At 31.9% G+C, this 17,573-nt stretch overlaps 1 protein-coding gene across 3 annotated transcripts; it reads right to left on the bottom strand.

Moving 5' to 3' along the window:
* Nucleotides 1–661: 661 nt before the first annotated feature.
* On the bottom strand, nt 662–8,554 carry LOC114295888 (cellulose synthase-like protein D3). 3 transcript variants are annotated; one of them, XM_028240184.2, is made up of 4 exons: nt 8,257–8,554; nt 6,179–7,064; nt 3,965–4,772; nt 662–2,828 (listed from the first exon to the last, which is right to left on the bottom strand). In XM_028240184.2, the coding sequence occupies exons 2-4, from the start codon at nt 7,033–7,035 to the stop codon at nt 1,077–1,079; spliced, it is 3,417 nt and encodes a 1,138-aa protein (XP_028095985.2). In that variant the 5' UTR covers nt 7,036–7,064; nt 8,257–8,554; the 3' UTR covers nt 662–1,076. The 3 variants fall into 3 exon arrangements, with proteins under 3 accessions (XP_028095985.2, XP_028095986.2, XP_028095984.2); XM_028240185.2 differs by having other exon boundaries at nt 8,078–8,528; XM_028240183.2 differs by lacking the exon at nt 8,257–8,554 and adding an exon at nt 7,584–8,166.
* Between the last annotated feature and the right edge of the window lie 9,019 nt (nt 8,555–17,573).

Raw genomic sequence — 17,573 nt, forward strand, 5'->3', positions numbered from 1 at the left:
TTGAAACTTGGCCAATTTCTCGACCTCAAGTGATATTCCCATATTTCCCTCAAAACCTAGATATAATTTGGCATTAGTCCAAAATTCCATCCAATCATAATGGAAACACCAGAATAGGATTATTTGTCCTGTCCTGTATCCAAACAGAGACTATATGAAACCTCTCTCTCTACACGTGCTAGTACAAACTAGAAACATCAAAAGGCTAGTCAAAGGCCAAAAAATTAAAAAAATTCTGGCATGCAATGAAAAGGAATAAAGAATATCCTTGCACTAGAGAGCACTCTATTAAAGTTGTATTTCATTCCCATAACAAACAGTTGAGAATTGCATCGTAGCATGGAATTTCGAACTCTGATGACTAATTCCTGGATTGTTAGTTCAACCACCCAAACCTAACGTCAATACTTAATACTGAAATATAAGAAGTAAGTAATGTTGAAGAAAATAAAAAGACCTAGTGATAGGATGCAATAAAAGAAATGAAAGAAATTTTGTATTCTCCGCGTCTCGTGCTAAGAATCAGTCAATGAATTCCTAATCCAAACTGATTTGAGGCACATAAGAATCCGCAAACAGATACCGTTGAAAAAATCAAAATTTTCGGCTGGAGATATAATTATGACTTAATAACTCAGAAAAACAATCACACGATACCCCATTTGCCGAATTCAAATATGTTTTGTGAATAAACAGTAAGTTTTTCGAGTCAATAAACAAAAAATGGCAAACAAAAATACAGCTTAGAAGTGATGGAATTCTCAATTCTCAAAAGAGATTTGACAGATATGACTGAACATTGCAAGTTCAGAATGTCAGAAGAGCACAACTATGAAACAAATCAACTTATAATTTCAACTAACATGTGTCTCTAATTACAAAGAATGTGTATAATGTCTCCCACTATGGACATCCAAAATTTCAACAAGAATCAAGAAATAAAGATTCCAATGAATCCGATATCATCACAAGGCCTTCCCCCATTTTACTTCCCAAGTTTCTGGAGAAAAAACAGCAAAAACTTGGATTCTAATAGGGCTCAATGATAAATGAGTTTTTACCTTGAGAATGAAAAATCATGGAAACGTGAAAGATCCACCAATTTGAGTACTGCCCGCTGGAGGGGAGATTGCAACCCAGAGGAGAGAGATTGTGATCGCAATAAGTCCCGACCAAACAAAAACAATTGTGGGTGTCCTTCCCCGTCTTCCCATAAGCCCTTTTGCAAATGGGTAGAGATGAGCCAATACCCAGAAGCTGAAGAACACCCCTCCTAACAAGCGGCTCCATTCCGGTATGGTGCTATATATCGTTCGGCTGACCCCAACCGCTATTGCGATCAAGTTAGTCATCATGATTACAACTGGGGGTATCATCAGGGACGTCCATTTGATAATATAAAGATCGGCAAAATCATCATCATCATCACCAGAAGACTTCGATGTCAATGTAAATGATATCTCGATTCCAGCAATCACTTTCAAAAGACCTTGAATCACAGCAGCCAAATGAGCACTCGTGCCTCCGATTAACCAGAATTGCTCATTTCGCCACCAATCTTCCAGAGCGATGCCAGACCACTTGATCTCGAGCACAGCAAGCATGCAAAGAGTCAAGGTGATGACCAGGAGGTACGTGAGGAACGCGACGTTGAGGGATTGGACGATGAATTGACCGGAAAACAGAGAAAGTGCTGGAAGGAAGCAGTAAACAATGAGAAAAACGGAGGTGAACGGGTAGATACCAACGTTGAGGTAAGCAATCCTCTGCAAGAACTTCATTTTGGAACTTGCCAGAAGAGCATTGTTGCGAGAAAAGAAGATCTCAACAGAACCGGTGGCCCACCGAAGCACCTGGTGAAGCCGATCGGTCAGATTAATTGGAGCAGTCCCACGAAAGGCGTCCCTCTTGGTGACGCAATAAACCGACTTCCATCCCCGATTGTGCATCCGATAACCAGTCACCACATCTTCGGTTACAGATCCATAAATCCACCCAACTCGATTGCCCCATTCGGTTTTATCTTCATACCAACATGAGATGACACTAATTGCTTCAGCAACAGTAGACGCATCGAGAAGCTCCCGAGGAATAGTAAGAGCACCTGGAGGCCGTCCGTTCTTCACGGCAGGGTGATCAGCAAGGGGACGGCCTTGAAATTCCGCAACCGGAATCGAATCAACAAGAAAAGACGAGTTCCCGAACTTCTTGGGAAACAGAGAAATGTTCATTCCTTCATCATCAGAATCTCCCATTCGAAGTGATCGGTTCTCCTCATGAGAAGAAGCAACGGTTGAAGATTTTTTACGACGAGCAAAGCAACAGCTGCAGCAACCGGGGTGTTCTTTTGATCTTGGAGGGTCAAAACCATATAAAGCAATCCGGCGAAAGAGACATCCTGTTCCGACATAGACTGGACCTTGAATCCCATCAAGGGCACGCATGTTGACATCAAAGAAAACAGTGTTGTGATTGGCGTAGCGATCAGATGGGTCAATTCCTTCAAACCTTTGTGGAAACTGGACGTAGCAAAGACGATCACCACCACGGTCCATCATAAAACACATACCTTCTCTTAACGCCTCAGAGTTGTAGATGTAATGATCACAATCGAGATTCAGAATAAAGGGTCCATTGGACAGAATGGCTGAGGCCCGAACCAAAGCATTCATAGCACCAGCCTTCTTGTTGTGATCATACCCGGGACGCTTTTCACGTGAAACATAAACCAACAAAGGAAGCCGAATGTCAACTTCTGTCAGATCGATAGGATTAGAATCAACTGATGCACCATGTAATGGTTCATCACTTGGAGGTTTCAACATAACCTGCAATTATAGAGACAGCTCATTAGAACCAAATTCATAGTCATCAGTATTCAAGCTAGGTTTGATGGGGTTCAAATTATGTTACATTTTACACATTTTATATCAATTATACAACAATATATACATATAATGATATTGTTAAATGCAAATATATAAGAAGTGTCTGATGGAAAAAAATTGGACACATATCCCACGCCGGAGTCCAAGTGTCAGATGTCCAAAAGTCCATGTAACATAGGGTTCAAGTGGCGCTAGTTTGAATAACAAACACTAAATTGGCATAAATCTAAAACTGATCCTCATGATTGAATAACATACTCTAACAGTACATCAAAAAAAAGTGTGAAGTTCAAATTTGGATCAACTATTGTTGCATATCTTTTATTACATGATCCATTCAACAAAAAAATAGTTAAAAAATAATGAACATGTTTAGAAAATGTATGTATCATACTCTAAGAAGCGCGAACACTTCCAAAAAGGTGACATATCCGTGTCGGACACCGACACTCTTTGGACACTCTTAGGACACGTGTCCAATACTCTTCCAAACGTGTGACATTTTTAAATTTTTTTTGAAGACCCGGACACTCTTTGGACACTTGGAGGACACACATGTCAATTGTATAAATACACGTGTCTATTGATTGGACATGTGTGAAACTAATTATAAGTTTAAACAAAACAACTTAAGATACAATAATAAAACCAAAACCATATAAATTTATAGAAATTAGTGTCATATTACATTTTTTATTATCTTTGAATGATATATTCATATGTATAACATATAATAAATATATAAAATTACATATTTCATGCGTGTTCCCCACGTGTCGTGTCCTGCATTTTTTGAAAATTAACGTGTCGGCGTGTCTATGTCGTGTCACATGTCCATGCTTCTTATATCATACTAGTATGTAAAGCGTTTTAAGATAAGATGTGCAATTTATACAATTATTACATATTATATACTTAGGTCAATTTCAATTGGTACATTTTAAATCTATATTTGATCTATTATCTTATCAGATTACCTTATCAATTTATATAAAGCATAATTAAGGTTAATTGTCAACCAAAATAAATGCCTAATGAAAACCCTAATTAAGAATAACTGTTAACAAAAAACTCACCTGAATAATTCCTGCATGGTCCCCCTTAGAGTGCTCTTGACCAGAAACAATCCAAGTGCCGGGCCAATGCGTTCCATCAGCCATCCAGGTAGCCTTGGCGATCTTTATGTTTTCCAGTGGTTCATCGTTGCCATTCTCTCTCTGATGCTTCATAGCCTTGATCTCCTCTCGAGCATTATATGCATCAGAACGACGCCGAATCGAATCAGGGAGGCCATTAATTCGAACCTTGAACTCATCATACTCACGCTTTACCCGTCTACGATCCTTGACAAAGTCCTGGCGCATCTTGTCCTTATAAGGATCTCTCTTCAAACTGAAATAAGTTTCTGGGTTCCTAGGCTCAATATCATGTTTCCGGCAAAATGGGACCCACAAGTTGGCAAAACTCGCAGCTTCTGCCATGGCTTCAAAGGTTAGAAGAGCACCTCCATCATCAGAAACATAACAAGAAAGCTTTTCTACAGGATAATCAGCTGCAAGAATTGATAGAATGGTGTTGGAAGTGACAAGTGGTGGTTCTTTCTCCGGATCTGCAGTAGAAACAAAGATGTCTATGCCTGGAAGATCAGATTTTCCGGTGGGATTAAGGGGACCAGGTAATTCAAACTTTTCTTTCAAAACATTAAGATCCGTAGCACGATTCACGGGGCAGAACTTCGGAAGCTGGTCAAGTAACCATGAGAATGCAAACCAGATCTCACAAATCACGGACATAAGCCACAACCAAATTGCATCGTTATTTGGGTTGCGGATCCTCCATGCAAGAAATAATCCCAGAACAATCATGCGGACAAAGATTAGGAGCCTGTATTCATATGGCAGTAAAATGAAGTCGAATGTCAGCATGCAATTTTATTCTACATTCCCAATTAGAAAATACACAAACTTCTTTTTCATCATTATGGCTAATTTCACATTAGACAGAAGCAACAAACACACAAAACACGTATGAATAGAAAACAGATTGAAGTATTTCAAAATGTAGCCAGCACTATATGGGAGCTTATCCAATAATCTAAGAAGTACGGACACTTCTAAGAAGGTGTATGTCTGTGTTGGACACTAACACTCATCTCATACTTCCAGCAAGTCCGACACACGGCTAGATGTGTCCTATTTTTTATAATTAAAAAAAAAATAGATACATGCGTCCATCACTAGACACCCACGAAACTAATTATAAGTTTGAGCAAACTAACTTATGATACAATGATAAAAGAAAAACAATATAAATTTATAGAAATTAGTGTTATGTTGCATTTTTTATTATCTTTTAATGATATATTCGTATATTATGACATATAATACGTATATAAAACTATACATTTTGTGCACATCCCCCACGTGTTGTGTCCTGCATCTTATAAATTAGCCATGATGGTTTGTCCGTGTCGTATCTGTGTCATGCTGCCATTCCTAGCCTCTGCTTCTTAGGCCTCGTTTGGGAACCCTCATTTTTGGCCAAAAAGTCAAAAAGTTACTAAATTAGTCAAAAAGTCAACAATCCATACCAAAAAGTCAAAGATTCTCTTTTTTCTCTCTACTTTTTGCACATCTTTTCGTAAAAAGCCAAAAAGTCATTCCAAACATACTAGTTTTTTTTAGCTCATATTTTAACTAAATAGCCAAAAAAGTTACTAAATTAGCCTGTTCCCAAACGAGGCCTTAGTCAATAACAGCATGTTCATTGTGTGAATATTGATATATAAAGACTAAACTTTGAGTAGGAATAACTGCCAAGAAAAAAAATAGAAGTAAAAGAACATATACCACCAACTGGTATGTTTTGGATCGGCAGAAAGTGAACATGATTTTACTACGCAAAAGAACATCAACAAAGGTGAAATAGATACCACTGAAAATTTCATACATCACACTAAACAAAAGGTATTACATTTGTTCTATATATTTTTCATATAACAAAGTCTTCCATTCGAATATTTTTTGTTTATGTAATACTATTTAACACCTTTCAATAATTTTTCTATTGGTCGGCCTTTCAATCATGAACAGTAACATATAACATAATCTATGATGTCAAGGTAATGTGCCATATGGGCTCAATGAAATCTTACGCAATCAAATACAAAATAAAAGTAATATTAAAATGGCTGCTTGATTTTGTATCATTCAAAACAAAATAGAAAAAAGGGGAAAACAATCAACATAAAACAATGATCAAGAAAGATCAGTGAGGGAGAGAAATTATACCGATATGGGCTCAAAATTGCAGCAGATATCTTCAATTTACGAGTCAGGGGCCTCCAGGGCTTGCTAAGAAGTTCTGCAGGCTCACCGCCCCCACCATTATTCTCATTCCCATATCCCCCCTCCGTAGGCCAAATAGCATTCCCGTATCCATAAGTTCCCTTGGTCTCAAACAACCATCGGTTATGATCAAAATCACCTGTCTGGCTCCTCATCAACACTGATTTTGTTGATTTCATCAAGGACAACCTCCTCTCCATCTTCGACAACCCCATACTAGGCGGCAGAGGTAGTGGCCGGTTATTATCCACTGCCTTCTCATCCAAATCCGTGGCCTTGTAAGGCTCTTTACATCCGGGACAAATCCCATCTCCGGTTTTCACAGCATCAACATAACAATCACGACATATCTTAAAATCACATTCACAAGGGAGAATATCTTCACCTCTCTCATCGCTCATCACTTTCCCATCACAACCGCGTATTGAGCACGAAGACCCTTTTGCACCTGCCATCTGGGGGTGGCTCGTTTCCGACTCAATTACCTTATCCATCAAATGGGCACGAGTAACGCTGTTAAACCCTCCTGTAAACATTGAATTCGACACATATTGCTCCTCAACCCTCTGTGTGATTGATGCATCCATAGGTTGATTATCAGGTGTTGGTGGTATATGCACCGTGTAGTTCATGAACTCACCACTGCCAATTTCACCGCTGCCAATATCACTATCGAGATCATTCGACTCTCTAGAGTAGTCAACGTATCGGCCTGATGAAGTCCTCCTTGCAAATTTCACTGACATAGGAATTGACTTTCCTTGCAGTGATTCAGAACCTCTAAACGATCTTGAAGTCATGATATTAAAATGTGTAGTAGTATCAGTTCCTGAAATTAAATAACACAGAAGTGAATCAACAAAGGTTTCAACCACAAAATTTTCAGACAGAGTTTAAAGTAATTCAAACTCTAATCCCTTAAAATGTGTAGTAGAAGACTATATATATAACAGTTCCTGAAATTAAATAACACAGACGTGAATCAACAAAGGTTTCAACCACAAAATTTTCAGACAGAGTTCAAAGTAATTCAAACTCTAATCCCTTAGCTCTCTCTCTCTCTCTCTAGCTAGGAGATAATGATTTATCTTAGCACTACTTTCAATTCTGTGTTTCAAATGCAAATGGGAAATATTTGTATATAAAATAGTGAAACAAAAGAGGGCAATTTGGCAAAATGGGAAATCTTATGCTAGATCAAAACAACAAAATCATGAAAAAAATCTCTCTCTCTCTCTCTCTCTCTCTCTCTCTCTCTCTTCAACCTCTGAACCAAAACCCCAAGATTTTTTCCCCACCAACACAAAACAAAAGAAGTTCAAAAGCAAAAAAATTTACAAAAAAGTACCTATGATCTGGAGATGCAAAAACAACAGTACTTTCTATCTGTCAAACAGCATTTCCAGAACCCAACTCTGCCCAAACGCATAAAATAGCCGGAACCCAAGAAAATAGCAGATACGCAAATGTCAATGAAAGATATTATATGAGTGCGTATATATATATGACAAAAACATCTCTATTACTCGTTTTCTAATTCTTAGTAGAAATAAATAAATAAATAAATGAAACGGCTTCAAAGGGCGTGTCTAAAGAAACATTCAAATCAAATATGATGAAATACATATATCTACATACACACACACATATACATAAGTATTAAAAGTCACACAACTGTCACAAAGCTTTCATGACCCAGTCCTCCATTTTTTTCAATAACAACTACAACAAACCCTTCTTTTATTACTATTATCCAACAAAAACGACGTAATCACTCTCTCTCTCTCTCTCTAAGTAACAATTCAAAACAGAGACTGAGTCTGTGACCGAGTACAAACCTACCTCAAAAACTCAGCTGAGAATAGTCTCAAAAGACAAAATCACCATCCAAAAAAAAAAAAACCCATAAACAATCCGCCGGCGATCAGGCCCTCCACTCATCATCTATACACAAAAAAATATTTATATATATATATATTGTGTGTGTGTGTGTGTGTGTTTGGATAGAGAGAATTTTTTACCTTTTAAAATGAAGAGAGTAAATGGTGTTGAGAGTGTTGTGTGTTTTTTTGAATCTTTGGGTTTGCAAAGATCTTTCGGGCAAATCGAAGTGTGTAAAATGGAGACAAAACAGAGAAAGATTAGTGGTTCTTGGCTGCTGATGCGGATGGGTGTTTGATTTGGTCTTTGTTTCTCACTCTGTGAAGAAGAATTTTTAGAGAGAGAGAGACAGGAGAGAGAAGGAAAAGACGGAGAATTGGGGATTTAGGGGGTCAGAGGGCTACGCGGTGGTGGAGCTGTCTTTCCCTGCGGACTGATGTTTTTGAAATCAGCACAAAAACAAAATTTTAAAAAAATAAAATAAAAATTTACAAATAAGAGAAATTTTATTATACACACCTTATGTATTATTATTTTTTTATTTATTTTTTGTTGAACTAATTTTTTATTTTTTTTTAAAATAATAATATGTATTTTGAAAATGAACCTATGGTGTTGGTGATTATTATTTTTTCAAGTAACAATAAAGACTAGAATTATTTATACCGAAATCTCTTTAGTGAATATTAATTTATTCTTTTAATTTTGTAACAATAAAAACTAAGATTATTTACATTAAGATTTCGTTTGAGAAGAATGGGTTAGGTGGGTTTGGAACTATTTTAGTCACAAAAAGACAAAATAAGTTTTTTACCCCAATGAGACAAAATATTACATCTAACCTATAATCATTTCATTCTTTCTCTAAAAAAAAAATCAAAAAAAGCCAAAAAAACTCTTCACAAGCAAGACTTTTTAGCCCTAAGTTAAAATAGTCAAAAAATCAATCTACTTCCCAAATAAATCCTAAAATGTATCATTTTTACTTCTTACAAACTCCCTCCGAACCTCATCAAAGGGGTATTATATGATTTTTATAGTCGGGAAATCAATACATGCAAGTTTATAAATTAAAGGAGTATTTGAAATGAGATGATTTAAATAAATATATATTTTTTAATTTTTTATAAAAATATATGTAAAAAAATAGAGAATTGATATTATTCAAATAAATGCACTAATACAAGTTGTACCAAAGACCCCAAAATAAATAAAGTGATATACTAAAAGTGATATTGAGCTTAAAAAAGTATTCACGCGACATTTTTAGGATAGAGGTAGGCTGCTATGATCACAATGGGTCCATTTCAAGTTTCACATTGATAATTTGAATTATTTATTTTTTAAGACACATCGAGTAAAATATCCTTATAAAAAATTAAGATTATCGGATATTGGTAACCTTATAATCAAGTCAAATTTGCATTTTAAATACAAATTTAATCTAATCATAGCACTACCAATATCTGGTTATGGTTATTTTTTACAAAGTTTTAAAAAGGGAAGTAAAACTCAAATTGAAGCCTTGTTTGGCATAACCTATATAATCCATCTTTTTATCTTTTTATCTTTTTTTCATCACATCACCTCTCTACTTTTCTGCACATCTTTTCGTAAAAAGACAAAAAATACACTTTTTTAGGACACCCCAAACCAACCCTGAGTCTCATTATACTTACAACAATGAGTGTTGTGCCAAGGTGCACAACAGCCAACCTCCATCCACATTTCTATACAACTTTGTATAATTTTTTTTTTAAATATGTCATCAAATTTATTTGGTATGTCACATACCGCGTGGTCCACATCCAATTTTAGTATGAATTTCCTTCTACTTTTTATATTACATTTTTTTAGATTACGTTTTAGTAGTGAATTAGAAAACGTTCTTGGCACTCTATCTATATATATAACGTGCTTTAAAATTTATCCTAGCGAAAATTGCTATGTGTAATTTTAGAATAATAAAAGATTAAAAAGTGAACTGGGAATTACGTTTCCCATTAATTTTGTCTCTACGTTACATTAATACCTAGTATTCTTTATTTATATATACAGAAAAATTAGATATATGAGATTTAAATCCCCATTAGATATATATATGTGTGAAATTATATATATGAGATTTAATTATACCTAGCATTCTCTTTATATTAACTCTCATCAATTCAACCTAGGAGATTGGTTATTAGCACCTGATTTTTAATTGAAAAATGGTTTTCCATTTGGATTTTTATACAAATTTTTGCACCGTAATGATTTGGCAATGTCATTTACGTAACTAAAGGTATCGAGTAATTCTATTTCCATACACTAATTCTTCTCAATGAAAATTTTCATTAATATTATTTTGTTCTAGAATAAAAATATTATAATACTCTCATTTTCTTCTACCCAAACCCCTACTTCTAAAACATCACAACCATTTTCTATCACCAATGTCACCTCTCTCATCCGCCATCCTCTCCCATCACCTCTTTCCCTTTTCACTCCCACAAGTATTCCACCGCGAATCACTCAAGGTTGATTGTGGAGATCTAGAATGGAGAGGGATGAGCTAGATGTAATGGTGGTGGTGGCGATGGAGGGTTGAAAGTGGCAGCAACAACAATAAAGGATGAATGGGTGAATGAAAAAAAAAAAATAGGCCATGTTTAATCTAATTTTAGAATATGTTTTCAAAAATAAATAAATAAAACTTCTCATTTCAATATGGTTTTATCTATCTAGGGGCAAAAGAATTTTAAAAATTTAAAATATTGTTTTGGTATTGATTTTTGTCAAATTAATTTATAATTTTCTCAAAAAAATTGATTTAAACATTGAAACCAAACATATCCTTAAGGTTTTAAAATTGAAAATGAGAGTAATATTGGAATATAGAAATGTGTAATAAGAATTTATATTTTTATAATGTATGTATTGAGAAGGTGTTTATTAAGTATGTGTACTGAAAAAAATTAATGTGTAAAAATAGAATTATCCAAACATATCTCAATAGACTATTCGTTCTAAAATTATAGGTTCAAATTAGTTAAATCGTTATATATATTTTATATTTGTATATTATTATTTTTATTTGGAAGATATTTTCAAAAATTCTATTTGTAATACTTATATACCAGTTAGTCCAATTGATTTCTAATAACACATCTAGTCTTGCAGCTATTTAAAAGACCAAAAACTCCAACTTTAAATTTAGTACAAAAAATGAAAATTAAATTTATATTTTAGAAGAAAATCACTCCAAGTTTGAATACTTGTCCCATTTGAATTATAATCTATATATTATGAGAAAATCATGCAAGCTAATAAATATCATATTTAAAATCTTACTCTTCATATATATATGCTGTGAATGTTTTTATAAATGTGAAATTTAAAAAATGTGAACATTCATACTTCTAATAAATAAAATAATATCTATTTTTAAAACGATAAGTATAAATATTTACATTTAAAACAGTTACATAAATGAGATTTCTAGATACATCTCTCTTTATATATTCTGATGATAAAGTGTTTGAATTTGTTCACATGAATCGATGAACTATGTGCCTGTTTGGTGCAGCTTAAAAGTTACTTATTTCAGCTTTCAGCTTAATTTAAGCTATTTTGAAGTGTTTGGTTTAGCTTATAGCTTTTTGGAAGTCAGAAATCAACTTATTCTTTGAGTGGGGCAGGAGATGCTTAATTTATAAGTCAGAAATCAGTTTATGTTCATAGTTATAAGTTATAAGCTGTTTAGACATAACCTATAAACACTTTCCCACAGCTCTACCAAACAGGGCCAATGCCGTTGGCCGTGTATCCAATTTTTATTTATGATTTTTTCATAACAAAACACACAAGTTAAAGACATGTAATTTAGTAATTTTAACTTTAAAAATGAAATAAAATGATAAGGTAACTTTTAAAGCTAACACTTCAAAACGATAATGTTTTATTTTAATTTCATTATGGGTTTCTTTTTCAGAATTTGAATTATTTAATTTATATGATTTTTTTGTGTATATTAGTTATATAAAAAAAATTAAGTTAATTTGATAATTATAATATTTTTAATTTATTATATTTATTTAAAAAAATAAAAGAAAAATACTTTTAAAAAAATAAATTATCCCTTTTTTTGTGACAATAATATATTGGATATTATATAATTATTAACTTTTTTATAAATAATATACATAAATAATTTAAATTATCAAAAACGAAATTTATACACCTTCCAATTGGAGAAACTAATCTTAGAAACAATGCAGACTTGATTTGACTTGAATTTAAAAATTCAATTTTTTTTTTTTTGGTTGTTTTATATTTTTGAGGGGTCATTTAAGGGGATAAGTTAAACGGATTGTCTTTTTCATTTGTCAAAGCTTTTGCACCTTTTGATGAGTTGGGGGGGGTGTGGGGTCCATCACGTGGCCGGTAAGTTGCTGTGACAGGGGGATAGCATGACTTCTCAAACTCCTCCCAAACAAAATCGTTCCCCTCCTAGCCGTTACAATCAACGATGTGGCACCACAAATTGTGCCTAAGAGTATTTTTAACGGTATATTAATTTTTTTATTAAATTTAAATAAAAATTTCTTTTGATATTAAATATTTTAACGGAAAATTTTAAAATTTCAACAAAACATCGAAATGATCGACTACTCGACTGAGTAGAATAATTTTTTCATAAATTTTTACTTTTAAGTAGTCATCTGGAGACGATCGAGAAGACATCTAACAACGACAATAAACAGTGATTTAATGAAAACTATATTGATCCTTAGTTTAATGAAGAAATATTGAAATTCTTGATTTAATAACTATTTGAACAAAAAAATGAGTCATTTTTTTATCAAATTTAAATTTGATAGAAGGTTTGAGTAATCATTGGAGATGGTAAAGTCACTAGCCTCGTTTTTAGTGGTTTTTTTTTTTTTTGGGGTGTGTTTTTTAGTTTTAAGTACATTTTCTAAAAATTTGTTTTTTTATTTTTGCCTTTTAGGCATATTTGAAGTAAAATATTTATGAATTTTTTTTAAAAAAATTATTATATACAAAAAATACAAATTATTATGTTTGGTTTTAAGTTTTCAAAAACTATTCTTGATTTTTTGAGTATTTTAATTTTTTGCATTTTGTTGTTTTTAGTGAATTTTTTTTCATATATTAGTCATTTTTTTAGTTACACCTAATCTAATCTACTTAAAAATTAAAATATTTGTGAAAAAATCTATAAAAAAAAATTCAATAAATACAAAAAAAATTTGAATTTTTTGTATTTAATAAATTTTAAAGAAAATTAAAATTTTATGTTTTTAAAATGTATATAGATTAAGAGAAATCTAAAAATTAAAAAAATTGATTAAAATATTAAAAAATAGTAAAAACCAAAAAATACATACTGAAAACTCTTAAACCAAACATTCTATATATTTTTTATATTTAATAATTTTTTAACTATAAATATGTTACTTTTTAAGTGTGTATAAATTAAGAGAATTTTAATTTTTTTTTAAACAAAATTGAACCAGTATGACTTTTTAATGAAAGAGAGAAAAATAATTGAAGGGCATCTTTAATTCTTACTCAACATTCATCTCTATTTAAATTTATATCTATCTAAATTTTACTTCTTAACCTAATATATTTGTTTTATTTGAAATTTTATTTATTTATTAAATTGCCACTATTAAGATGGGAATTTTTTTAAATTTTAAAATAAAAATTTTAAAATTTAAATTAAGAAAGCCTAAAAAACAATAATGTTATATTTACCATGTGCTTATATCATATTCAAACTATATATTGCGACGCAATCATAATGATTAAATAAAAACTCATATGGGACTTAGTGGTGTTTTAAGAAATTGGTAAAAAGTTGATTTTTAGCTTTTTTTTTAGCCAAAAAAAACCAACTTTTTGGGTAGTGACTTGGGTAAAAAAATTAACTTTTTTGACTAAAAAATCTTAAAGTTAGCTTTTTGCTAGCTTGCCAAAGCAAGCCTAATGATTGTGATCGTTTTATATCACAGTGACTATAATGATATAATCAATGTGATATAAAACATGATACGTACAATATTATTATAAAATAATAATACATTTTTTATTATACTTATTTTCATACATAATATATTTTTTAATGCGTACCCTATGTAACAAAATTCATAGTAAACATTAGTGTTTCATTGGACTGCTTCAAGAAAACTACATTGTAACCCCTGTTGTACTAGTCAATTTCCAAAGCTAATCGACTAATTAAGGAAATTTCAGCTCTCCTAACAGAATTTGATCTATTTTATTCTTGTGTTTTGAGTGTTTTCAGGTTGGTTGCTTGCCAATTACTTTTGGGTATAATTCTATTCTCCACCATAAAACATTACGGTGTACATGCAGTTTGAATATGAATTTTTAAATAAAAATAAAATATTCAGACATAAAAATTTTTAAACAAAAACAATTATTCGGACATAAATAGTTGAACAAAATATATATCTAAACAATACAAATACTATATATTGAAATTTTACATGGCGAGGCGCTTAAAATTATACCCATTAACTTATTAATAACTAGCCATATACGGTCACGCCACCGATGATAACACACGATTTAAATTTAAAAATTAACTGAAATTAATTTTAATTTGTGCCAACTTTCGCTCTTTGTTTTTCCCAACGTTGGATGAATCTTAATCTAATCGTTAAAAATTCAAAATTAGTTTCAGAAAAGTAAACACAAAACAAATTTATCACTTTTAAAAATTATTTTTACTTGAAGACAATGTGGCTTTTTATTTTTTATTTTTCTCAACAAACTATTTTAAAAAAAATAAAAAAACATAATTTGATAATAATTTAGAAATAAAAGTTAAATTAATTTTTTTATTTTTGTTATCGTTCTTTGACTACACATCTCAAGATATAGTGCAATGAAAGTTTTGACCAATTAGCTTTGCTGTAATTTGGTAGCCACTATGCTTTTATTTGAGATGTGAGTTAGTTTTTTAACTTTTTAGTTATTAACTCGGGTTAAAAAATTATATTTATGATAAATTTTTTGATTTTTTAATTTTTATAAATGAAAAACATAAAATAATTATGATTTTGATATCACATCTAAGAGCATCTCCAACCCACTAGGCATATCATGCTTGTTAGTCAAAATGCCTAGTATAACTCATTTTTTTCAACTCCAATGCACTAGGCATATGATTAGGCATTTTAGCTCAACTCACATTCACTAGCTACATGTAGCTAGCTTTCAAGACTAGGCAAAATATATTTAATCATTAGGATCATTTCCCTCCATCTTTGTTGCTGATGTGGCATTTTATAAAATTAATAGTATTTAGATGAATAGCTAAAATAAAGAGCATGGTTGGAGTAGAAACATGAAATAGTTGATAGACAAAATAAAATATATACTTTATAGTAATATTTAGATAGGTAAAATGCCTATTACCGTTGGAGATGCTCTAAGTTGCCATTTTTTTTACAATGATATTAATTTTAGCTACGTGTTGGATATGCTCTCATATTTTATAAGATGACAGAAATCACCTGGAATTTAGGATATTTTTCGGTGGGATCCTTTCTAAATCCACCAAAATAATGATAACGGTTCATTATAGGTGGTTTGTCTCTGATCCAATAATTGAATTAGAAGGTCCAACTGAGGCACTTGTGATGTGAATCCATTTTAATGATCTAAATCTACTAAGCTTTCATTTGAAAGTAACTTTTTTAGTTGATTTTTTAATTTTTTTAACTTTTTTAGTTTGAGATTTTTTTATTCGTTTAATATTTTTGTTTGGTTTTTTTTAACTTTGGAATGGTATATATATATATATTTTTTGTCTTTTTGCTTATTTTGTCCTTTTATGATTTTTTGATTTTTTTTTGGTCCTTTTGTGCTTATTTAGCCCAAAAGGAAAACCAAACACCACCTAAATAAATCATTAATGTAAAAATTTATATTAATCATATAGCGATAAGTACATATTTTATATAGTTACTGAATACACTGTATTTTTTTATAAAATAAATTATTTAATAAATATAAAAATATTAACCGATTTAAACTACTAAAATGAATGCGAAATATTGGGAACACTGCAGGCAAGACAGAGAAAGTCGTTCATTTTATATTGTAAGGACGACAATAAACAAACTAACAAAAGGCGTTCACATCCGGCAACGTAGGAACTACAGAATGTAAAACCCCCAAACCAAACCCAATCTTGTCCGCTATTCACACTCAGCGTTAATTTAGAATGTGGATTGGGTTTTTCGTTTTTGATTTTTTAATTATTTTAGTTTTGAGTTAAAGTCTCATTTATGATAAATTTTTTAGTTTTTTCAACTATTATAAGAGAAAAAATTAGATGATTCTGATTTAAATGTGATATTTTATTTTATTATTTTTTTAATATATTTTATTATTTTATGACAAAAATAGTCAAAAAAAATAAATAAAAAAAGAAAAATTCCTGGTAGCTCGAATTCTGTGGCCCGAATTCGGCTCGACGTTTTGAGTCTCGAATTTTTTTTTTTTTTTTTCTTTCTCTTCTTTCTCTTCATTTTCTTTCTTTCTTTTCTTCTTCTTCTTCGTTGAACCAGGCAACATAGGCGAGAGAGAGAGGAGAGGAGAGGAGAGGAGAGGAGAGAAGGGCCCCTGCCGCCGCCGATCGTCGCAGCACGCCGCCGATCGTCGCAGCCCGACCGCAGCTCGTCACAGCCCCGCCTCCGGCCCTGACTCCTCCTCCAGCCCCATTTTTGTGGCCCCCTCCCCTCCAGTCCTCCTCCTCCTCCTCCTCCTCCTCCTCCTCCCTCCTTCTTCTTCTTCTCTTCTTTCTTTGCTCCGAATTCGAGCTACGAATCGGAGCTCATAAAAAAATATGATGCTAAACATAGCCTTTATTGTTTAACTGAAACTAGTTGTACTACCATTATATCATCTATTCACATACATCACCATACATTCACATTTTAAGCCTTTTTACCAAATTATGAGTTGTTTGGGATGACCTAAGTAAGTATATTTTTTATCTTTTTATGAAAAGATGTACAGAAAAGTAAAGAGGTGATGTGATGAAAAAAAGATAAAAAGATGAACTATTTTAAATATGTCAAACTTGACCTAAATAATAAGAGGGCATGGCCTGTTAAACAAATTGTATGCAAATGTGTTAAAATGTTTTAAAATATTTTTAAATGAGTGAAGATTGATTTGAATTATAAATATTTTAATGGGTGTTTATTGACAACCTTTAAAATTATTATTTATAGCACCCATTAAACATATTATGATGAGCCTAGCCCTCACTTTTTTTTATGAGAATTTATAAACAATTGTTCGGCATAAGTTCTATTTGATTTGATTTTTTAAAAGTTATTTTTAGATTGATTTTTATTTATTTTTAGTAAATTGTTTTAAAACTTTTTAGATGCATATTCATCTA

This window comes from Camellia sinensis, chromosome 11 (genome assembly GCF_055761805.1).
Source record: "Camellia sinensis isolate YWXY chromosome 11, ASM5576180v1, whole genome shotgun sequence".
NCBI classification, from domain to species: Eukaryota; Viridiplantae; Streptophyta; class Magnoliopsida; order Ericales; family Theaceae; genus Camellia; species Camellia sinensis.